Source organism: Papio anubis, chromosome X (genome assembly GCF_008728515.1).
Source record: "Papio anubis isolate 15944 chromosome X, Panubis1.0, whole genome shotgun sequence".
Lineage (NCBI taxonomy): Eukaryota > Metazoa > Chordata > Mammalia > Primates > Cercopithecidae > Papio > Papio anubis.
Genome location: NC_044996.1, coordinates 122,417,298 through 122,435,644, shown reverse-complemented (window position 1 = coordinate 122,435,644; position 18,347 = coordinate 122,417,298). Strand labels below are relative to the sequence as shown.

The window sequence follows — 18,347 nt, the reverse complement described above, 5'->3', positions numbered from 1 at the left end:
TGAGAATGCCTTAAAATTCCTAGTACAATTCATGGAGAAGTATGGAGGAGTTGTGATGTGACTTGATCAGAATATACCTGGTTGAACAATCAGATGAAAAAAAAATGGTTAGGTAATTTGTATTTATCCAGACCAGTGGTTTCCAAACTACATTCCAAAGAACATTACTAATTATAAAAAATAATAGAAAGATTGCATTTAAATGGTGACTGAGCCCTTGAGGGTTGTCTGGACTTAGTGATTCATTCCATAAAATAGAGTATGGAAAGGGTGAAATAATTTTTCAGTGTAGCAAATATGAATAACACAAATTATCCAAGGGACCAAGGTTGACATTACCAATGATAGGTCACGTTGACATCAGGTACCTATCTCCCCAATACGATGTGATGGGACAGGCTCTTCATCTCTGTGATATTTTCTTCCAAAGCCCATAACCCCAGTCTAATCATGAGAAGTTACATCAAGCATACCTTTTTGAAGGACATTCTACAAAATTCCTGATCATTACTCCTCAAAACTGGAAAGATTATGAAAAATAAGAAAAAACTGAGAAACTCTCACAAACTGTATATAACTAAATGTAGTATGATGTCTTGGAGTAGATCTTGAAACAGAAAAAATACATTAATGGAAAACTGGTAGCATAAAGTCTGGAATTTAGCTGATGGTAACACACCAATAGTGTTTTCCTATATTTAACAAATGTATCATGATAATGAGATATGATAAGATTAGAGGAAGCTGAAACTGGCCGAGGCTATACGAGAACCTCTCTGCACTACTTCCGTAACTATTCTGTAAATCTAAAATTATTCCAAATAAAAAGCTTATTTAAATAATTGATGAAGATATCCATTGGCAGATTTGTTTGGGGAACTTTGGATTAAACAACTGATTTTTCTCAGTGTCTGTAATTGTCATAGCTCCTGGAATATCCAATAAGCATTGTGATTTTAACAGAGAGAATATAGGGTGCTGAGTTTCCCAAACATATTTGATCAGAAACCTTTTCATTTCTTCAAATAGCATCTTTTACAAAAAGTACTGACACAGAGAAGTTTTCTCCCAAGGTGTCACAGACTTCTGTCCTATACCAGACCATGATGAAATTTTAATCAATGACTGACTGAAGAACAAAGATGCTATGAACATTAAAATGGCAGAAGACTTGAAACTAGAGGCTAATATGATGGATTAGAGAATAATCATTAAAATTATATTTCATAGGCTACATCAATTGACCAAACTTAATAAGATGACTATAAAACGATATACATATAATCTTCATTTAGGTAAGCAAATTTTTTTTTAAAAAATCAACTGAGTAAGTAAAAGAAGCAAGAACTTAAATGCCCGCCATATTACCGTGAGCAGCTTTGTGTCTCAGGAGTTCTTAGGTCAAATTAGTAGAATTGTCATGCTCAGTAAAGATGCCCTAATAGTAGGAGTGATGCCATTTCTGAGGATTGTTTGCTTGTCTTTTTGTTTGTTTTTTAGTTCTGTGTGCTACATTGTAAATGGTCCTCAATGAACCATTTCCAAAGGACAGGCAATAGGATGATGTGTCTTGGAAACCATGTCATAGCAAGAAACGTTGAAGAAACTGGAAATGTTGCCGTGATGCACAGACACCTTTGACAGAGGCCAGACACCGTGGCTCACACCTGTAATCCCAGCACTTTGGAAGGCCAAGGCGAGTGGATCACCTGAGGTCAGTAGTTCGAGACCAGCGTGGCCAACATGGTGAAACCCCGTCTCTACTAAAAATACAAAAAATTAGCCAGGCGTGGTGGCAGGCACCTGTAATCCCAGCTACTCGGGAGGCTGAGGCAGGAGAATCACTTGAACCCAGGAGGCCGAGTTGCAGCGAACCAAGATTGCACTATTGCATTCCAGCCTGGTCACCAAGAGTGAAACACCATCTCAAAAAAAAAAAAAAAGCCTTTGACAGATCCTTAGGTACACAAGGATACAGGAGAATTAAGCCTCTCCTGTATAACTTCAGAACTCGGGAGAAGGACTTAAGGACACAGGACACTGCACATTTTGGTTCAAAAAAATTTCTGTAACCATTAAACAGCCTCATAATGGAATGGATATTCTTGAAATAAAGTGAGCTCCCTGCCACTGGGACTGTCTAAATGGCAGCTGGGTATCCCTCTGTCCAAACGGCTGCTAGAATGTCTTCTACATGTACCTAATAATGAGTTCTACACAGCCTTCCAGTGCTAAGGTCTCAGAAGCTATCAAACCACAGAGAAGGAAAAAAAATGAAGAGGCACTAAGAAAACTGACAAACCACTAAAAACAGCCCCTAAAGTACCCTTAGGCATCACTCTACCTCTCTTCTAACCATCATCCCTGTAATAATATCTGGAAACTGCCTAAACAAGTGCCGACATTTAGTTGATGAATTAAGGCAAAACGCTGTCCTAGAGTATGCACCTAAGAGATTTCTGATTAGTAGAATTTAAGTTACACTAGAGGACAGGGAAGTGATGAATTTATCCTGACCAAGTATTGTATTCACTGCAAAAGAAATTTACCAAAATAAACACACAAATATACAAATAAACAGTTTTTCTTTAAATGCACTATTTTTTTATCTTAGAGAAATAACTGGTTTATACAAAGGGCAATGTGTATATGGTGTGTATGTTTAAGGCGTGCTTCAAGGTTGCTCTCAAGCTGAGCCAGAACTATCACGAGAAGAGTGAAAGGGGCACCCAGGACACAGAAGTTAAGAAAGCAATTACTCTCAGGGTCCTGTAAGTGCTGGCGGGGTCAGCACTTACGTGAGAGTAAGTACCTCTTTAAATTTGCGTCACAGACGCTGGCTTACCTCACCCCAGTCCAAGCTCTGTGATTGGTCAGGCCATCAAAGCCTCGCCCCATACGACAAACACTGGTTTCTTAGCAAACTGCTGCGTAGCTACGTGACTAGCACCCGGAAATAATTGCCGCCGCCATCTTTTGGTGCAGAAGGTGACGGGAAAGAGGCCGCAGAACTGAACTTCCAACCGTATGTAGGCGAGAAGCCGCTGCCGATACTCCCACTATCACACAATGTTCCACCGGGCCCCAGAGTGGAAGAGAGTGGAGGCTAATCCAAGAGACCTTGGGGCCAGATGGGATGGCAGGGGCAGCAGAGGCAGTGGCTGGAGTGGCCCCTTCGGCCATCAGGGACCGAGAACAGCAGGCTCCCGTGAACCACCACTCTGCTTTAAAATAAAGAACAATATGGTTGGTGCGGTCATTGGTCACAGTGGATCAAAAATAAAAGATCTACAACATTCGACAAACACTAAAATACAGATTATAAAGGGGGAATCAGAAGCATTAGTCCGAATTTTTGGCAACAGGGAAATGAAAGCAAAAGCCAAAGCTATTATAGAAACACTTACTAGAAAACAAAAAAACTACAACTCAGAATCCAGTGTGGATAATGCTGCATCCCAGCCCCCTACTGGAATAAATCTAGGCAGAAATGACATTGCTGGAGAAGCTCAGCCATTGTCAAATTGGGATCGAATTGGGGCAGCAGTCGTGGAGTGCGAAAACAGAAAATGGGCAGATCTACCACCAGTTAAGAAAAATTTTTACATAGAATCCAAAGCAACAAGCTGCATGTCTGAAATGCAGGTAATTAACTGGAGAAAGGAAAATTTCAACATAATGTGTGATGACTTGAAAAGTGGTGAAAAGCGTCTCATCCCAAAACCAACTTGTAGGTTTAAAGACGCTTTTCAGCAATACCCTGATCTTCTGAAAAGCATAACAAGGGTAGGGTTTGTAAAGCCAACGCCAATTCAGTCACAGGCATGGCCAATTATTCTACAAGGAATAGATCTTATAGAAGTTGCACAAACCGGAACAGGGAAAACATTGTCCTATTTAATGCCTGGGTTTATTCATGTTGATTCTCAACCATTATCTAGAGAACAAAGGAATGGGCCTGGGATGCTAGTCCTTACACCCACTAGAGAGTTGGCTCTTCAGGTGGAAGCTGAATGTTCAAAGTATTCATATAAAGATCTCAAAAGCATTTGCATATGTGGTGGTAGAAACAGAATTGGACAAAGAGAAGACATTAGTAAAGATGTAGATATAATTATTGCAACTCCTGGGAGGCTGAATGACCTACAAATGAATAACTCTGTCAACCTAAGAAGCATAACCTACTTAGTTATGGATGAGGCAGATAAAATGCTGGATATGGAATTTGAACCCAAGATAATGAAGATTTTATTAGATGTGCACCCAGACCGGCAGACTGTTATGACAAGTGCAACTTGGCCAGATACCGTCCGTCGACTGGCACGTTCTTATTTGAAAGATCCTATGATTGTTTATGTTGGTAATCTGAATCTAGCTGCTGTAAATACAGTGAAGCAAAATATAATTGTTACCACAGAAGAAGAAAAACGAGCTCTCACCCAAGAATTCATAGAGCACATGTCACCCAATGACAAAGTCATCATGTTTGTCACCCAAAAACGTATTGCTGATGACTTATCAAGTGACTTCAATATCCAAGGCATATCTGTAGAATCATTACATGGCAACAGTGAACAGAGTGATAAAGAGCGAGCATTAGAGGACTTTGAAAGTGGAAACATAAAGATACTGATTACAACTGATTTAGTAGCTCGAGGTCTTGATGTTAATGATGTCACACATGTATATAATTACGATTTCCCATGGAATATTGAAGAATATGTACACAGAGTAGGGCGCATTGGACGGGCAGGAAAGACTGGCACATCAGTTACCCTCATCACTCAGAGAGATGCGAAAATGGCCGGTGAATTGATTAAAATTCTGGAAAAAGCAAATCAGAGTGTTCCGGAAGATCTGGTAGTAATAGCTGAGCAATACAAGTTAAAAAAACAAAAGAGGGACACAGAAACACGATCAAGAAAACCTGGACAAAGGCACAAGGAGTTTCATTATCGTTTAAGTTGAAAAGTTGTACCTGGCTACTGGAAGATTCCAGGCATGTTAAAGATATGCAGTATTGAATATAGATAAAGAAGTATTGGAAACATACTGGACCTTTAAAGAAGTAACTAATTCTTAGATAATACTGCTAAACTTTCAATATTGTGTATGTTCCTTAATTTTAAAAAGTCTCAAAAATGAGAGAGTGAGAGACTATGTGAAGAAAAAGTAAATGTTATGTGTTAAAGTTTAATTTCTTTTAAAAAATACTTTTATTTTAGGTTTGGGGGTATATATGAAGGTTTGCTACATAAACACAAGTCATGGGGATTTACTATACATATTATTTCATCACCCAGGTATTAAGCCCAGTGCCCAATAATTATCTTTTCTGCTCCTCTCCCTCCTTTCACCCTCCATCAGGTAGACCCCAGTGTCTGCTGTTTCCTTCTTTGTGTTCATATGTTCTCATCATTTACTTCCCACTTACAAGTGAGAACATGTGATACTTGAGTTTCTGTTCCTGTGTTAATTTTATAGTCTTCCATGTCCATTTGTCTTCTCTAAAACACTTGGTAGAAGACAACAGTGGTGTTTTTCTGGCTTTAAAATAGTTGTACTAAATTGAAGCATAGCTTCAAGCTTATCCAGTCAAAATATTCTCTTCCCCCCACCCCAGCAGTTGGTGCCACAACAGTTCCTAAAGTTCTTTCCACTACCATTCTCTACTTGTTTTACTTCATTAGAAAATAAGTGCTAAATTTTTTAGAAGATTCCACAATTCTATTTTTATCAGAATGATGTCATCAACAGAGCAGGATATCTGACTCATTGGGAATCAGGTCCTTGTATGCATTTTGTCACTAACCCTTGCTTAAAACTCTGAGGTAATCACTTGCCTTCTCTAGGCCTCAATTTCTCCACTCATGAAATGGGACATTTTATTAATTAATTTAGGGATCCCTTTCACCTCTAAAATTTGCTGATATTATAAGTAAAACTGTATACCCCAGCCTTGTATTAACATTTTTTTGTCTAATCTAGGGGAAATTGCATCCTTGCATAATAAATTGAACCAAACAATCCTTTTCAATGACAAGAATAGTGCATTCTGCATTTTTATTGATTTTGCAATGTAACTGGTAGATTTTCATTTAATTCTTTGATTTTCAACATGCTTTATTTTAATTCAATTTGAAGGTTAAAACCACACACACGTATATATACACACACACACACACACATACATACATATATCAGGGAAAAAAAGAAGTGAAAGAAAAATTTATCTACTGGGAAAAACATTAAAACCAATCAAATAAGGGCAGGCCGTGGTGGCTCACGCCTGTAATCCCAGCACTTTGGGAGGCCAAGGCGGGTGGATCACATGAGGTCAGGAGTTCAAGACCAGCCTGACCAACATGGAGAAACCCTGTCCCTACTAAAAATGCAAAATTAGCCAGGTGTGGTGGCACATGCCTGTAATCCCAGCTACTCGGGAGGCTGAGGCAGGAGAATCGCTTGAACCCAGGAGGTGGAGGTAGTGGTGAGCTGAAATCATGCCATTGCACTCCAGCCTGGGCAACAAGAGCAAAACTCTGTCTAAAAAAAGGAAAGGAAAAAAAAAAACAATCAAAGGACATTTTTGCCAGAAGAACCAATTTTAGTAAAACTCTTCCTAATTTTGTCTATAATTCTACCTCTTATGCCTTATTTAGAAGCAAGGTACTTCTCACACCTGCAAAAAGAAATCCCCACAAAGATGCTAAGTAAACTTTAAAATTCAGTGTTCATGAAAACATTAGAATTAGTTAACATTTCTGGCAAAATCAAGAGAAAAATTAAGGCAACAATCTTTTTTCCCAGCATGCCTTATCTGTGACTACAAATAAGTCAGAAAATAAGGGAAAGAAAGAAGTAAATGCTCTGTGTATAGGTATATAAAGCTTAAAGTATGGACTTTAAAGGCTTTTTTAAATGTAGACCTTAATATCTCTGATAAAATTAGTAACAATGGTTAACATTTCTGAGTGATACATACCTGGTGCTTTATCTCCTAATCTCTAATATTTATAAGAACCCACTCAGAAGGAAATCTTACCCCTATTTTGCAGAGGATGAAGCAAAGTCAGAGGAGCTAACTTGCCTAAGGGCCCTAAACCTGGTTAAAGAGAAATTAAGTGATATTGAAAGGACTTCAGGGATATTTTGACCCGGAAGTGCCTGATTCCAATATTTATATTTCTTAATTTCAGTACAGTTATTATGTTTAAAGGCAATATGCTTGTCTTGAGGTTCTCTACAAGTTCAGATGTAGTGAAATAGAGAAGTGTGTGCAAATTTAATGCAAAGGCAATCTATAGTAGAATCGTAATAGAAGCTCGGAATGGCTTAGTGCTGTTCACTCAGAGGAGAAATGATAAATGTTTAGCAAGTTAGAGTATATGTTATTTTCCAGAATTATTCTTAGAGGCAATGTTATATTTGTTAGAAAAGAATGCAACAGTTTGACTACTTGAGATAGTATATTTCCATAATCATGTTTAAGTAACAGTTACAAGAAAAATTATCACTCAATGTCTATAAGAAAATGAGAGATGTATGGATTTCTTCTACAACATAATGCTGAACAGAAGAACTAGTGTATAGAGAAAGATAAGTAGAAATAGTGCAATGACTGTTAACCAAGGGTGATTTTGCTCCCCAGGGGACCTTTGACAGTATCTGTAGACAGTATTGGTTGTTACAACTGTGGGTGGGGGATAAGGTGCTACTGGCATATAGTGGGTAGAGGCTAAAAACCCTACAATCTTCAGGACAGCCCCACACAACAAAGAATTATCTGGCACAAAACAATAGTGCTGAGATGGGGAATCCCTGAGACAGCATAAGAAAAACAACCAAAACCAATTGCTTAGTAACCAAAAAGGCATGTCAAAGAAAAAAAAAAATAGAGGGTTTCTAAGTTATATCTTGTAGGTTTTGCAGAGAAAAAGTATCCCTACAAACTTCCTGTCTTTGGTGTAGTCTACATCAGTGGTTCTCTACCAGGACCAATTTTATCAATGTTTGGAGACAGATTTGGTGGGTTGTTGTGTTAGTCCATTTTCATACTGCTATAAAGAAATACCAAGACTGGGTAATTTATAAAGAAAAAGGTTTAATGGACTCACAGTTCCACATGGCTGGAGAGGCCTCACAATTATGGTGGAAGGCAAAGGAGGACAAAAGGTACATCTTACGTGGTGAGCAGGCAAGAGAGCTTGTGTAGGGGAACTCCCATTTATAAAACCATCAGATCTCATGAGACTTACTATCAGGAGAACAGTGCGGGAAAGACCCACCCCCATGATTCAATTACCTCCCACCAGGTCCCTTCCATGACATGTGGAAATTATGGGAGCTACAATTCGAGATGAGATTTGGGTGGGGACACAGCCGAACTATATCATTCTGTCCCTGGCCCCTACAAAATCTCATGTCCTCACATTTCAAAACCAATCAGGGCTTCCCAACTGTCCCCAAAAATCTTAACTATTTTTAGCATTAACTCAAAAGTCCACAGTTCAAAGTTTCATCTGAGACAAGGCAAGTCCCTTCCACCTATGAGCCTGTAAAATCAAAAGCAATTTAGTTACTTCCCAGATATAATGGAGGTACAGACCTTGGGTAAATATACCCATACCAAATGAGAGAAATTGCTTAAAACAAAGGAGCTACAGTCCGCATGCAAGTGTGAAATCCAGCTGGGTAGTCAAATCTTAAAGATCCAAAATGATCTCCTTTGACTCCAGGTCTCACATCCAGGTCACGCTGATGCAAGAGGTGGGTTCTCATGGTCTTAGGCAGCTCTGTCTCTGTGACGTTGCAGGGTATACCCCCTTTTCTGGCTGCTTTCATGGGCTTGCATTGAATCTCTGTGGCTTTTCCAGGTGCATGGTGTAAGCTGTTGGTGGATCTACCATTCTGGGGTATGGAGGATGTTGTTCCTCTTCTCACAGCTCCACTAAACAGTGCTCTAGTAGGGACTCTGTGTGGGGGCTTCCACCCTACATTTCCCTTATGCACTGCCCTAGCAGAGGTTCTCCATGAGGGCCCTGCCCCTGCAGCAAACCTCTGCCTGGGCATCCAGGTGTTTCCATACATGCTCTGAAACCTACGCAAAGGTTCCCAAACCTGAATTCTTGACTTCTGTGTACCCACAGGCTCAACACCATGTGGAAGCTTGGTGTTGCAACCTCAAGCAAGGCTTGAGGCTTGCAACTTCTGAAGCTACAGCCCAAGCTCTATTTTGGTCCCTTTCAGCCACAGGTGGTGCAACTGGGATGCAGGGCACCAAATCCCTAGGTTTTACACAGCAGGGGAACACTAGACCCAGCCTATGAAACCATTTTGTCCTCCTAGGCTCCAGACCTCTGATGGGAGAAGCTGCCATGAAGACCTCTGACATGCTCTGGAGACATTTTCCCCATTGTCTTGGGAATTAACATTTGGCTCCTCACTACTTATACAAATTTCTGCAGCTGGCTTGAATTACTCCTCAGAAAATAGTTTTTGCTTTTCTATCACATCATCAGTCTGCAATTTTTCTGAACTTTTATGCTCTGTTTCCTTTCTAAACATAAGTTCCAATTCCAAACCATATCTTTGTGAATGAATAAAACTAAATGCTTTTAACAGTACCCAAGTCACCTCTTGAATGTACTGCTGCTTAGAAATTTCTTTTGCCAGATGCCCTAAATTATGTCTCTCAAGTTCAGAGTTCCACAAATCTCCAGGGTAGGTACAAAATGCCACCAGTCCCTTTGCTAAAACATAGCAAGAGTCACCTTTGCTCCAGTTCCCAACAAGTTCCTCGTCTCCATCTGTGACCACATCAGCCTGGACTTTATTGGCCATATCACTATCAGCATTTGGTCAAAGCCATTCAACAAGACTCTAGGCTAAAGTTCCAAACTTTCCCACATCTTCCTGTCTTCTTCTGAGCCCTCCAAACTGTTCCAACCTCTGCCTGTTATCCAGTTTCAAAGTCACTTCCACATTTTGGGTAGCTTTACAGCAGTACCTCACTCTACTGGTACCAATTTACTGTATTAGTCCATTTACATACTGCTATGAAGAAATACCCAAGACTAGGTAATTTATAAAGAAAACGAGGTTTAATGTATTCACAGTTCCACATGGCTGAGGAGGCCTCATAATCATAGTGGAGGGTGAAGGAGGCACAAAGGCAAATCTTACGTGGTGAGCAGGCAAGAGAGCTTGCATAGGGGAACTCCCCTTTATAAAACCATCAGATCGGCCCGGCGCGGTGGCTCACGCCTGTAATCCCAGCACTTTGGGAGGCCGAGGCGGGTGGATCACGAGGTCAGGAGATCGAGACCATCCTGGCTAACACGGTGAAACCCCATCTCTACTAAAAAATACAAAAAACTAGCCGGGCGAGGTGGCGGGCGCCTGTAGTCCCAGCTACTGGGGAGGCTGAGACAGGAGAATGGCATGAACCCAGGAGGCAGAGCTTGCAGTGAGCTGAGATCCAGCCACTGCACTCTAGCCTGGGCGACAGAGCGAGACTCTGTCTCAAAAAAAATAAATACATAAATTTTAAAAAGCCATCAGATCTCATGAGACTTACTCGTCATCACAAGAACATCACAGGAACCACCCACCTTCATGATTCAATTACCTCTCACCAGGTCCCTTCCCCAACACATGGGAATTATGGGAGCTACAATTCAAGATGACATTTGGGTGAGGACACAGTCAAACCATATCAGTCGTCATAACTGAGGGTGATGGCGGTGGTATTCTGTTTCCTGGGTAGAGTCAGAGGATGCCACTAAGCATCCCACAATTCATAGGAGAGCTCCCTAAAAAAAATTATCTGGCCTGAATGTCAGTAGTGCTACAGTTGAGAAACCTTGCAATGGATTAAGCAAAAATAAAAGCGCAAACCTAGGTGTAGAGAAGCCAAGAAGGTACTTTACGAACGAAAACAAAAAGAGGATATTCATTTGTGTGCAATACGCCATATAAAACCCTCCACTGGCTGGTCACGGTGGCGCATGCCTGTAATCCCAGCACTTTGGGAGGTGGAGGTGAGTGGATCACCTGAGGTCAGGAGTGTGAGACCAGCCTGACTAACATGGTAAAACCCCATCTCTACTAAAAATACAAAAAATTAGCCAGGCATGGTGGCAGGCGCCTGTAATCCCAACGACTCGGGAGGCTAAGGCAGGAGAATCGCTTGAAGCTGGGAGGCAGAGGTTGCAGTGAGCAGAGATCGTGCCACTGCACTCCAGCCTGGGTGGCAGAGCAAGACTCTGTCCAAAAAAAAAAAAAAAAACCCTCCACTAACTTTCCTTTCTTTGGTATAATCTATATTTCTCAGCTGGAGTTGATTTTGCTCCCTAAGGGACATATGGCAATGTCTGGAGACAATTTTAGTTGTCCCTACTAGAGGGCAGCATTGCTACTGGCATCTAGTGGGTAGAAGTCGAGGATAAACAACTTATAATATACAGCACAGTAACTTACAACAATGGAATTTTCAGTCCAGAATATATGGTGTTGAGGTCAAGAAACTGGTTGCATTGATTGACCAATAAAGTTTTTGTGTGAGTAAATTGTGTTTCAGAAATTCAAAGAAATACTGAGTTCTACATACAAATTGGGACAGACGGAAAGCAAAGCACTGAATATACACAGGACTCAAAGTACGACCTCAGAGTTATGCATAACATTCTTAGCATGGTGACTCACATTCAGTAGGCATTCAACAAATACTAGGTCCCTTCCACCTTCCCTCTCCCATCACCTACTGTATCATCTATATAATGCTTGTTCACTATTCAGGGTGTTGCTCAAGCTGTTTTCCCCCATTTGGAATGCCCTTTCTCTTTCCTCTCTGCCAAGACAAATCACAGTTACCATTCTGGGACCAGCCAAAGTGCCACATCTTCCCCAAGTTCCTATCTACTCTCCTTCATTCCAAAACTTCTGCAGTTACAGTTATTGTTATCAAAGAATAATGTTGACATTTATACTATCTGCATAGGAATCTAGTAGGCAATAAAAGTAGACCATTTTAAATTAGTGAAGAAAGAAAAATCTATTCAAACCAAATAAGTAAAATAACTAAATGAAAAATACATAACATATAGCAGGACAATTGATCAACCAAAAAACACCTACTATTAGATAATAATTCCCGCTAGATTATTGCTTTTGTAAAAAAACAAAAGAACATCAAGTTTATAGAGAGAAATAATTTCTGATATCAACGTGGAAAATAATTTTTAAACAGAAAAGCAACCACAGAAAATTAAAAGTAAATATGAATAGATTTGACAAAGTAAAAATGAAAATCTTCTTAATGTCAAAAATAACATCAAAGGCAAAGGAAACACCAGAAAAATAATTTAAAATATATAATATGATCATAGTTATTTATATTTTGTATATGGAGCTTTTTACAAAGAAAAAGTAAAAGATGAACTGAATAAATATGGGCTGAAATGTAAAAGGCAACTCACTAGACAAATGAACAACATACATATTAAAAAGCACTTGACTTCTTTATAATCAAAGGAATTAAAATTAAACCAATTATATAACTTTTCTCTAATAAATTGGGTTAAGATTCTTTTTAAGTGCCTAATGCTACAAAGGATGCAGGGAAATAAACACTGATAAATTAAAATTTGATTTAATTCTATTCCTTGAAGGGATAGTTGAGATTATATATATAATCTGTATATGTTTAACAGACTTTGGCTCAGTAATATTACCTCCAGACATTTACCCCAAAGAGATAATCAGATATACATAACAATATTTATAAACAAGGCTATTTAACATAGTGGTAATTAACATAATTGTTTTTTAATCCTCAAGGTCCAATGACAGGATACTAGTTAAATTGCAGCATATCTATTCTTGATTTGGAATAGCAGAAATCATGTTCTTAACAAATACTTTAAAATAGAAGGAAAAGCAGTTTATAAAATGATCTTGATTGTTTTTAGAAAACTACATTGGCAGGCCGGGCGCGGTGGCTCAAGCCTGTAATCCCAGCACTTTGGGAGGCCGAGACGGGTGGATCACGAGGTCAGGAGATCGAGTCCATCCTGGCTAACACGGTGAAACCCCGTCTCTACTAAAAAATACAAAAAAACTAGCTGGGCGAGGTGGCGGGCGCCTGTAGTCCCAGCTACTCGGGAGGCTGAGGCAGGAGAATGCCGTGAACCCGGGAGGCGGAGCTTGCAGTGAGATGAGATCCGGCCACTGCACTCCAGCCTGGGCGACAGAGCGAGACTCCATCTCAAAAAAAAAAAAAAGAAAGAAAAAAAGAAAACTACATTGGCCCATGTATCTATATAAACAAAAACAAATGAAATGGACACACACAGACACACAAACTAATGATAACCATGGTTTTCTACATTATGGGATTATAGACGGTTTGTTTTGTTTCGTTTTGTGTTTTGAGATGGAGTCTCACTCTGTAGCCCAGGCTGGAGTGCAGTGGCGCGATCTCGGCTCACTGCAACCTTCACCTCCCAGGTTCAAGCAATTCTCCTGCCTCAGCCTCTCAAATAGCTGGGATTACAGGTGCACGCCACCACACCAGGCAAATGTCTGTATTTTTAGTAGAGACGGGGTTTCACCATGTTGGCCAGGCTGACCTCAAACTCCTGACCTCAAGTGATCTACCTGCCTCGGCCTCCCAAAGTGTTGGAATTACAGGCGTGAGCCACCATGCCTGATCACTAGATGGTTTTAATCTTTACCTTATTTTCTAAAATTTCTATAAAAGAATATTACTTTTATTATAATAAAAATGTCAAGCATAACTTTTGAATCACTGCTTCAAAAGTAACTTAATGAATAATTAAATGACTGCAGAAATTATTTCAACAGGCATTGTATCTGAGGGTATTTAAAATACGAGCATGTCTTGTCTTTCCCCCACTTCAATGTAAATGCCACTAATAGGAGACACCTTTTTTCTAACATTGCAGCTTTTTTAAACTTTTAAGTTCCGGGGTACAAGTGCCAGGTTTGTTACATGGGTAAACTTGTGTCATGGGAGTTTGTTGTACAGATAATTTCATCACCCAGGTATTAGGCCTAGTATCCATTAGTTATTTTTCCTGATCCTCTCCCTCCTCCCACACGCCACCCTCCAAAAAGCCCCAGTATGTGTTGTTCCCTTCTATGTGTCCATGGTAACGCTGCATCTTAAGTGCTGAAAACAATGCCTCAAACATACTAGGAGCACAGTCAATAGCTGAATGAAAATCAGTACATGATTTTATTTTCATTGAGCAAAACTAAACTTTTCTATTTCTGTTACTTGTTTTATCTGTTAACAATGGTTGGCCTACACCTCACCTTATACTAAGAAAAAATGTATGTTGTTTGTGTCTTTTACACATGGCACCCACATAAAAGGGACACTTTTATCTCATTGTACAGATTAGGAGACTAATGCTCAGAGAGGTTGCATAACTTTCCTACATTCAAACAGTGAGGAAGTAGAGCGTGCTATCTCTGTGCTGAAAAGTATTGATTCCATTAAGCAGCAAGCTATAGTACACAGAAATACAGGAGAAATGAGAAAGACGTTATTAGGTAAAGCACACAGACACCTCAGTTTATAGCAAAATAAGAACCCTGTAAAGGTATTTTTCACACTGTGCAATAGTTTTACCACTCTTCTTCTCGGGCCTTGAGTGTCTCTGCAGCTTTCTAGCACTAGAGAAACCCGCAGGGTAAACTGAAAGCTTAAAATGAGAGGATTACAATCACTGAGTAATCAGACTTTTCACAAGTCTTTTTGAAATATTAGTCTAAATGGTTTGGTTGGATATCTGTTCACGTGGCATGTAGTAAACTACAGAACCATGACAACAGCAAAAGAAAAGTAAGAAATGATCTGAAGAAAGACTGCAGTAAAGTTTCATACTGCTGGCTGGGGGAAAGGATAGGAATATTTGGGGAATGCAAGATAAGCCAAAGAACCTGCCAGTGTAACAAGTCATAAATCCAGGCTCAATTCATAACTTCTAAAATCTGAATTTTTGTGGGAATAAAATGAAGTGCCACATTAGCCATAGTTAGGGTGGCAGACACTGGTGGTTTACCTACCCGACAGCTACCCCCACCACCTCCCTCCTATGTCCCTTTCTACGTGCTAGCATAACCCACTTCCTGTTATAGAGCTCACAAAAGGCAGACATTCACTTTCCTAGCCTCCCTTACAGATAAAGCATGGGCATGTGACACAAAGGTGGCCTATGGCACTGACAGGAAAGTCGGCTTGGCAGTTTTAGAGAAAGATCTCTCTCCCTTACAAACAGACACATGAGGTCCTTCCTGCTTTTGTACAGTTGTGTGAAGATATGAGGCTGTGACAGTCATTTTTAGACGATGGAGAAATAAATCTGAGGAATACTAGCATGCTAAGTATGACCAAATGGAAATTTGCAAAGTAGCTGGATCACATAACTGTGCTGCTGAATTCAACTCTATGTGGCAGCTATGGAGGTGTGCAGCTCAGATCTCCATTCAAGAAAAAGCTTGCTGATTAGCTGTGAGGAGTGCAGTTAGCTGACAGCCCCCACCTGCAGACAATCCTTGGCAGCACCTGAACCAAGGCTGACCTCTTCCAGGAAGTCTCAGCCAATCGCTGAGCACAGTGAGACACTGGGGCCCAGTCATTTCTGCCCAACACTGGACACTTCTATAGGCCATATTTGCAGCAGTGCTCCCCGTTAGGCTCACCCTGATTTATCAGAGCCTCAATGCAGTTTTAGGCTCTTCCTACCCAATCCTCCTCTCTTTACCTTCTAGTTTCACAGGTATCAGGTCTGAGCTGCAGTCAGAAGGATTTCCCTGACCTCTTGATACTTTTCCTCTTTATCTTTCATAGGTGTTACCCCCAGTAAATATTGGACCCAAGCAATATACCCAGGAATCCCCTACCTATGAACTTTGTTTTATATAAAATAATAGATATCTCTATTAAGTAATTATTAGTTGAGTATTATATTACTGGCAGCCCAAAGTATCCTAACTGATAAATTGGAAAATTAGCCATAAAATACCTTGTGTGGAGGCTGTGAATTTTCCATCATTGAGAAGAGGGTCCAATGAGGTATACTTTATTTGGATGAGAGTTGACTAAAATAAGCAAATTAAACTCTTCTCTTGGATGTTTATTTAACAGGGACACTGAAAACACAGGATTCTATAGGGAATTACTATACTTTTTTAAAAATTGGAAGCATATCAAACAAGCCCCGGTTTTGAACAGTCAGCAGCAATTAGAGGAAGAAGTGAGAAACAAGCAGAGTAGAAAACTTGAGCTGCAGTCATGAAGAGACCCAACATCAAGGTCATCTGAACCAATAGCTTTAACAGCATTCACACTTGGCTGCACCTAGAATACATCACCAGCTCTGACAGATTTGAAAGGTAGCCAACTATAGAAATTCTCGCAATCAACAGCCTAGAGGGGCTCAGGGTGAACAATTCTACCTAATGGAGATATATAGCCCAAAGCAATAGGAGTCTTCTCATGAATACAAGGACAATTTTTTAAAAATCCTTTTCATATAGAAGAGGAATATGGAGAAAGGAATTGATGGGCCATGTTTGTTGTCCCACATAAGCCTGAAAATCCAATTGGAAAAAAAAAAAGAGCAAGTATTTCTACAAGAATATTGTGAAAGTCAGCAAAAACATTTCTCTCCCTCCCTCCTCCTTTCCTGTAACCCAAGTGTCCTTCCCTTTAAAAAGAAAAAAAATGGTAATTCAGAATTTCTTGGTGTATTGATTGGATAAAAATCTATAACGAAATGAAAAGATGAAAGGAGGACTGGTCTTCTCCCTTTATGCTGACTCCTCCATTTCACTTTCCGATTGCTGCTAAAGCTGTTCAGTGCCATTCAAATTCACAAAACTACCACAATCTTCAATTCTGTGTGCTCCTCACACAGCACATAAACAATACCAAAAGCCCATCATTGTTTTCACACTTCATGGAAATGTTAGTCCCCTCTTCAACTCCCCTCTCCCCTACTGCAAAATTCTGTTTTCTTCTAGCTCTTCCAATGGGGTAAAATGTCTGCAGTGATGTTTACCCAGCTTAAATAAAGTCTATCCAATCTTCCTAAGCTTGCAATATGTGGCAGACTTTTGGCAGTAAGTACACCAATGTGTGCTGGGGTCCTAATTAAAATTTCATTTGGAACCCATTCCTCATATCCAGTAAAATCCCTTTGAAGTCCAAACTAACTGACTTGAGGCTCATGCCCTGTGAAAACCTATATGCCATTTTACATAAATGTTTTAATTTTCTCTGCAATCAATAAATGTGGCATTGTCATAGCCCTCCCCAGGCATTTCTGTTTTTGTTCTCTTTGTAGGCTCTTCCTGTAACACACACGCTATTTTATAGTGCCTTCCCATCAAGTACCATATGACATTTCATTCTAATTTAACTCTGCTGTCTCACAGATAAGAGAATGTTAAATGATGGTAACTAAAGGGTATAAGTGTTTTCTACTTCTGGAAAAGGGTCTCCTCCTTACCCACCCTTCTACAACACATACCCAAGTGTGCAACACATACACATACATTACACATGCATATACTGTGTGTGTGTCCAGTTTAGCTGAAAACACGTAGCCTGCCTTTTACCTCCCCCAAACCTCATTCTGTCATTCAGAGCTCAGAACAGCATGCACAGTATGCAGAGTAAGCTGAACTTACTGTTCATGTCGATAAGGGAAAAAGATCTCCCCCTCTCCTTTTCAGAAGATTCCAGTTGCCGCCTCCAGATTCAAGCATAAGATAATAGTTAAGGGCGGAGTCTCCGGAGTCTCAAAGACCTGAGCGTGAGTCTCGGTTTGGCCAGCTGCAGCCAGTTATGTGAGTTTGGGCAAGTTAGATAAAGGCCCTAAGTCTTGGTTTACTCAGCTCTAAAATATGGATGGTGATTTTAACCTGTGCTTCGTGAAGACTTAATGATATACATATGAAGCAACCAGAAAAAAAAGTATTATACTCAACAGGTTTTTAAAACAAAAGATGGTAAGAGGAGATAATGGTACAGGCCAATTCTACCTAGTTGTCACTCACAAATTATAAATGTTAACGTCTCATAAGTAAAAGAATTTCAAAAACCTGGTCCTTTTGTTTTAGGAGTTGTTCCCATGGGGAGGACACCTATTTGGTCCATCTGTGGAAGACGTATGTTCTTGACCTCTGCTTTTCTCTGCCTGCTTCATTCTCCTCCCTCTACAAAGTGCCTTTTGCTGTTTCTCCATTGCATGTGATGGAATATAGCTGATTCCATAGCTCCCTGATCTACATTACTTCTGTTAATGCTATCA

The 18,347-nt window shown here is 40.0% G+C and overlaps 1 protein-coding gene across 1 annotated transcript; it reads left to right on the top strand.

Moving 5' to 3' along the window:
• Positions 1-2,987: 2,987 nt before the first annotated feature.
• DDX53 (DEAD-box helicase 53) lies at positions 2,988-5,104 on the top strand. The gene has a single exon (XM_003917496.5). It carries the CDS (start codon positions 3,070-3,072, stop codon positions 4,966-4,968), a length of 1,899 nt encoding a protein of 632 aa, XP_003917545.1. The 5' UTR covers positions 2,988-3,069; the 3' UTR covers positions 4,969-5,104.
• The last annotated feature ends 13,243 nt before the right edge of the window (positions 5,105-18,347 follow it).